The sequence below is a fragment of the Gorilla gorilla genome, chromosome 14 (genome assembly GCF_029281585.2).
Source record: "Gorilla gorilla gorilla isolate KB3781 chromosome 14, NHGRI_mGorGor1-v2.1_pri, whole genome shotgun sequence".
Lineage (NCBI taxonomy): Eukaryota > Metazoa > Chordata > Mammalia > Primates > Hominidae > Gorilla > Gorilla gorilla.
This window is the reverse complement of record NC_073238.2, coordinates 64,283,097-64,289,096: the sequence shown is the minus strand read 5'-3', so window position 1 is coordinate 64,289,096 and position 6,000 is coordinate 64,283,097. Positions and strand designations below refer to the sequence as shown.

Sequence of the window (6,000 nt, the reverse complement as noted above, 5' to 3'; positions counted from 1 at the left end):
TCCTGCCTCAGCCTCCAGGCACGCGCCACCACGCCCAGCTAATTTTTGTATATTTAGTAAAGAAGGGGTTTCACCATGCGGGCCATGGTTGGCCAGACTGGTCTCGGTCTCTTGACCTTGTGATCTGCCCGCCTCGGCCTCCCAAAGTGCTGGGATTACAGGCGTGAGCCACCACACCCGGCCGAAAGCAGCTCTTTATCAGTGTAATCCATCCAAATTTCCCTCTTTCATTCTTTCGATGCCCCCAGAGGGAGTGGGAGTGCTACACAGGAGTGTCTGCGGACCAGGGCTGGGCTGCTGCCTGAAGGCTAAGATTCTGTGTGGTGGTAGAACAAGAAGTGTTGGGGGCATGTAAATACAAGGACTGCCAGAGTGAAGGTTGCAGAACCGGGCTTGGAAGGATGATGAAGAAACTGGGCGACACTATAGCGCCAGTTCAACAAGTATTTATTGCGTATCTACGACGTGGTAGGCATTGTTTTGACACTAGAGATTCAGCAGTAATTCAACCAAAGTACCTGCTCTCATTGAGCTGAATTTCCGCGCGGGCAGCTAGGTACCGCATATAAACACTCGTATCACATACATACACATGTACATGTCAGGTAGAAATAAATGCTATTTATAAAACTGAAGCAGAGCATGGGAAGAGCGAATGAAGGTGGCTGCTATTTGAGAAGACCCCCAAAAAAGCGAGACTGCAAAGCACCCGCCGTTGTTCCTTTTCTGATCTTCTAGCTACGGGCAGCGAGGTGCGCTCCCAGGAAGGCCCGCCCTCTTCCTCCTGATAGGGCGCAAGGTGCCAGGGACGCTCCCCCGCTCTTCCCCCAGAGGCGGCCTTGTGGGGGGCGGAGCTTTGTGCCCAGCAATATGAGCGCGGCGCGCAAAGAGCCGCGCGCGGAAGGGTCCCGGCATTCTCCTCGTTCTCAGTAGGCGTGGAGAATTACTCCAGGCGGATCGTGGCATGATGGGAACTGTAGTTGACGACCGCCGCCCCGCGCCTGAGGGGCAGTAAAAGCCGCCAGGTCCGGCTCCATTTCTGGCACAAAACTTGCAGCACCGAGGGGTTGTGGAGAGCCCTTGTAGGGGAAGAGGGCAGGGTCATCCCGAGAACCAACGGGCACGTACAGCCCGGCGAACGCCCAAGCCGGTCACCGCCCCCGGTCACGTGTCGCCAGCCTCCGCGGGCGCGCGCCGCTCTCAGCACCGTTCCCGCCCCACCCGGCCCGGCAGTCGGCCCGCGCCTCCCCCGGCGCTACTGCCACCTCGCGCTCGGAGGCGTCACAGAACGTGCTCTTCTCTCCCCCTCCCCCCTCCCGCTCTCCCCCTCCCCCCTCCCGCTCTCCCCCTCCCGCGCCAAGACTCGCCGCCGCCGCCGCAGCCGCAGGAGTAGCCGCCGCCGGAGCCGCGCGCAGCCATGGCCGAGAACCCCAGCTTGGAGAACCACCGCATCAAGAGCTTCAAGAACAAGGGCCGCGATGTGGAAGTGAGTGTGCTTCCGCGGTCTGGGCCCGCCTGGTCGCGCCGGCCCGGCGACGCGGGGAGGGGCGGGGGGCCGGCGCCGGGCTGGTTCTCGCCGGCTTGTGGTCGGCCGGAGTTGGCCGCCGCCTCCCGTCACCGCGGCCCCGGGCTGGGCGGAGCGGGCGGCGAGACGCGGGCCGGGCTGCAGTGACCCCCCGGAGCTGCCGGCGCGGCGACCGGGAAATGCCGGCGTTTTCGGCCCCGTCACGCGGGCGCGGCCTGGTGTCGGCGAGGAGGGGATGTGGAGCTGAGGCGAGGTCCGCGGGCCAGGGCCGCCCGGATGAACGGGGATGCTGCCGCCCGGGCCCTCCGACCGCACAGCCGAGGGGGCGGCCGCTGCTTGCGCCCGCCACCGGTGCAACCTTCCGCCCGGTGCAGCCCCCTCTGCGCCTCCCGCGCGGCTCACATGGAGCCTCGGCTCTGCCGGTCCGGGCTCCTACCTTCTGCGAGCCGGGCCCAGGCGGGCGGTGGCGGCCCGCAGAGGGGGGTGGGGACCAGCCGGGTAACTGACTTGTTTGAGGGTGATCGATGGGGGAGGGTAGGATGCGCCAGGACCATTTTCTTATATTCCAGTGCTCGTCTTTGGACTAGTCGTGCCGAGCTGTTCCAGCTCATACTCCTGCAACTGCTGGCATTTGGAGCGAGCTGAAGGTGGACAATAGTTTGCCATCTATTGTGTTCAGGCTTCGGAAAAGAGGTTGCTCCGACCTCCGCTCATAGGACTTGTTTTCTTAGCCTTTCTTGGAGTTGGGTGTGCATAGGGTGATAATTTCTTTGACACGTTTTACTAAAATAAATTGGATACACAGGTTCATACATCCTCTTACATACCTCTTGCTCCAAGCTAGTAGAATTTCCAAGTGGTTGCAAAACTAAACATTCATCGCGGTCACTCAGTTGCTACTCAGCATGTTGCCATTGTCTCATTAAGGTGACATTAGCAGGTACTATTTGCAAACTCGGCTTATTGAGGCAGCGCTAGAGGTCTCTCTGCAGCTACTGAGAACAGTAAGTATAATGCACAAACTTCACTGGGACCGTGACCTTTGGATTTGTTAGGGGGAAAATGGTTTTAAGGCCACAGCCTTCTTTGCTAATACTAGGCGACATGATTTGCAGTTTTGTAATTTTTGATTAGCTAGTGTGATTAAGAGGTGTGTTTTATCCTGTCTTAAGGAAGGTTGTGGGGTAAATATACCATTCAGTGTTCTATTTTGTAGAGAAACAGACAAACTCAGGCCGTTTTTGACAGCTACAAAATTAAATACTAGTAGGAAAGAACCTAGGGAGATATCCGTGGAATTCCCATTTAAGTGAGTCAAATAAAGATCATATATTCTTTCCTGGTCATGGTTAAATACCCTTTGTAAGAAATACATCTAAGCGAAAGTAAAACTTGGGAATAGGAACAAGAAGTTTTGGAACTGCCTCGTGTTATTGGTCCACTTGATGACAAGTGTTAATTTTGAACTTTTCCCATTAGGAATTTTTCTTGAAGCCTATCCTGTTCCAAATAAAAATTTATTGAAAAATACTCATTGTTTGTACAGAAAAACCAGTAACATTCTTCTCTCGGATATTGGTACAGGTTTTTGTTTCATTGTTTACCTCTCTTATTGTGTTCTGGTAGCTCAGTGATACTTAGTAAGGACTCCTGCACATAATAGGTACACAACAAATATTTGCTGATGATAAGAATGTAACCCGTGACTTTTAGATGCATGAAAAAGAGCGTGGTTGCTAAGCCATTCAGCCTGGTATTGGTCACATTACATTTCTCAGGATTCTATAGTGTAACTAAAACATGAAATAGACATTCAAATGGTAGTTCTAATGTGGCAGACACTGTTACGAGCTTCATGATACCTTATTTAATCTGTGTAACAAGTGTATGAAGTGTGGCATTATCCCCACTTTACATGAGTAAAGTATTTTTTGAGACGGAGTCTTGCTCCTTTACCCAGGTTGGAGTGCTCAGGCACTCATAGCTCAGCTGCAAGCTCAAACTTCTAGGCTCAAGGAATCTTCCCACCATGGCCTCCCAAGTAGCTGGGACTACAGGCGGACACCACCACACCTGGCTAATTTTTAAATCTTTTTTAGAGACGGGGTCTCGCTTTGTTGCCCAAGCTTGTCTTGAACTCCTGGGCTCCAGTGATTCTCCCGCCTCGGCCTTCCAAAGTGTTGGAACTACAGATGCTAGTCGTCACACCCAGCTGGAACTTTAGATAAAAAACCTCAGTGTGCTTATGTAGCCTGTGCATGTCACTCAGTGGATATGGGTATTATTTATTCACTAATTGTCTATTGGGTATCTATCAATGTTAGGTCTTGGGGATAAGGAATAAGATGCAGTCTGTACTTCAGGGAGTTTACAGTCCAGTGGGGGTGATAATTACAATGCCGAACAACAATTGTTACAGTGTAGTATTCCGAAAATGCATGCCAAAAAAACTACTTGGAGGTGAGCAGAAAGGGAAGATACTCTGGTTGATTTCTAATGGATGAATGGGAGTGAGCTGATTGTGAAGGATGAAAGAAAGGTGGCCAGGCAAAGGGCGGGAGAAGGCTGGTGGAAGAAAGGGGCATTCCAGACTAGAGGGAGCAGTAATTGAAGAGTCCTGAGAGAAATGTAGGAGAGAGAGAGACTAAAGGGTAAACTGGGGTCAAATCTGATGAAGGGCCTTTATTGGGGGATTTAGGCATATCTAAGAGTAGGTAACCATGCTTAGTCTTGTCCATTAGAAACATAGTACAACTTAGCTCTGTAACTGAGTAGTTGTGGTTATCAGGCTGTTCCAAAACAGTGAGATGCACTTTGATAAGCTATGATGCCTATTTTTTCACATATAGGATAGACAAAAGCTAAAACATGTTATAAATTATAGAAGCAGCTGATACACAAGATGTTAGGTGCAAGAATAAGATCCATACTTGTTAAAGAAAATAAAAGGATAGAGTTATGCCAGGGGATTTGGGTAGAGAGAGGGTTGAGGAAGAAAATTTCTTTGTCATTCAATCGAGAGAGACTTTAAGAGATCTTTGGAGAGGAAAAAAAAATGAGGTTAGTGAATCTTATAGGAAGTATGTACCAAACTTAAAAGGGGCATGTTAACTGGTGAATAAATATCCAGGTAAAAAAGAAGAGTGATTATATTAAAGAGAGGAGACTTCCAGGTGGCCTGTGTTGATGCAAGAATATCTTGTGGCAAAGAGTTGCTTGGAAGCTTTTTCTTGATAGGGAGATGTGAAGGAATTTATTCCGGAGCAAAGAGGAGATGTAACATGATTAGAGCAATGGAAAGGGTGACAGGGCAGTAATACCTAGAATTCATTTTGGAGAAGTAGTGCTGTTGTCTGGTCTGCAAAGAAGAGTTTTCCAAAAAATTGAGACTGGGAATGGCTACAACCTGGAATGAGGATTTGATGATGCTGTTCTTCCTCCCTCTTCCTCCTCCTTCACATTCTCTTTGTAAAGATCACTGAAGAGAAACGGAGTAAAGGTTATTCTGAGGTTTATAAATGGAGGAAGGGAGGGAGTAATTATCATCACTGATAGAAATTTGGAGCTTGGGTAGGGGATGCATTTTGTAGCAAAAACTAGGAAGTACATATTGAAAGGGAAACATTTCCTTTTATTTGTTCTGGAATGTGCTTTTTTAAAAAAAAAAAAACAGGGTCTGGCTCTGTCGCCAAGGGTGGAGTGCAGTGGCCCAATCTCGGCTCACTATAACCTTTGCCTCCTCCCAGGCTCAAGCCGTCCTTCCATCTCAGCCTCTTGAGTAGCTGGGACTACAGGCACATGCCACCACACCTGGCTAATTTTCGTGTTTTTTGTAGAGACGGGGTTTTGCCATGTTGCCCAGGCTGGTTTCAAACTGCTAGCTCAAGTTATCCTCCTGCCTTGGCCTCTGAAAGTGTTGGGATTAGGGGCATGAGTCACCATGCCCGGTCCTGGGATGTGCATTTTAATACTAGACCTTTTCATGTAAGGCATTGATTCTTAAAAACTTTTTTCCTGTTTTCAAAGATAACTTATAGAAAAGTGTGCAAAACAGAAATGTTCTGTTTAATGAATAATTACAAAACAAATGCTCAGGTAACTGCAATCCAGGTCAACTTCTCATTTTCTTGCTCCTGTATACCTCAAGGGTGTGACATTTTCGTTAGTAACAGTAATGAATAATTATTTTAAAAACCTTAACATTTATTGTTTACAGTATATCAGTGCTAAGTACTTCATGTAGATTATCTATTTAATCTTCACAACAGTCCTATATCAAGTAAGTACTATTATTATCCCCATTTACTGCTGAGGCAACTTGAGGCCTACAACCCTTAAGTAAGTGGCCTTAAGTCTTCCATCGGGTGTTAAGTGGCAAAGCCTGGACTTACAATATATCAAAGCTTTATGCTAAGCGGCTGGGCGCAATGGCTCACGCCTGTAATCCCAGCACTTTGGGAGGCCGAGGCAGGTGG

General features: G+C 49.1%; 1 protein-coding gene across 2 annotated transcripts in view; it reads left to right on the top strand.

Moving 5' to 3' along the window:
• Positions 1-823: 823 nt before the first annotated feature.
• KPNA3 (karyopherin subunit alpha 3) overlaps positions 824-6,000 on the top strand; it is a 93,826-nt gene continuing 88,649 nt past the window's right edge. The window contains exon 1 of one of the 2 annotated variants that reach the window (XM_031001314.3): positions 824-1,486. In XM_031001314.3, coding sequence (XP_030857174.1) covers positions 1,418-1,486 — 69 coding nt within the window. In that variant the 5' untranslated portion in view covers positions 824-1,417. Of the gene's footprint in view, positions 1,487-2,038; positions 2,530-6,000 lie in introns of those variants that run through there. The other variant, XM_063697389.1, reaches the window with a different exon arrangement.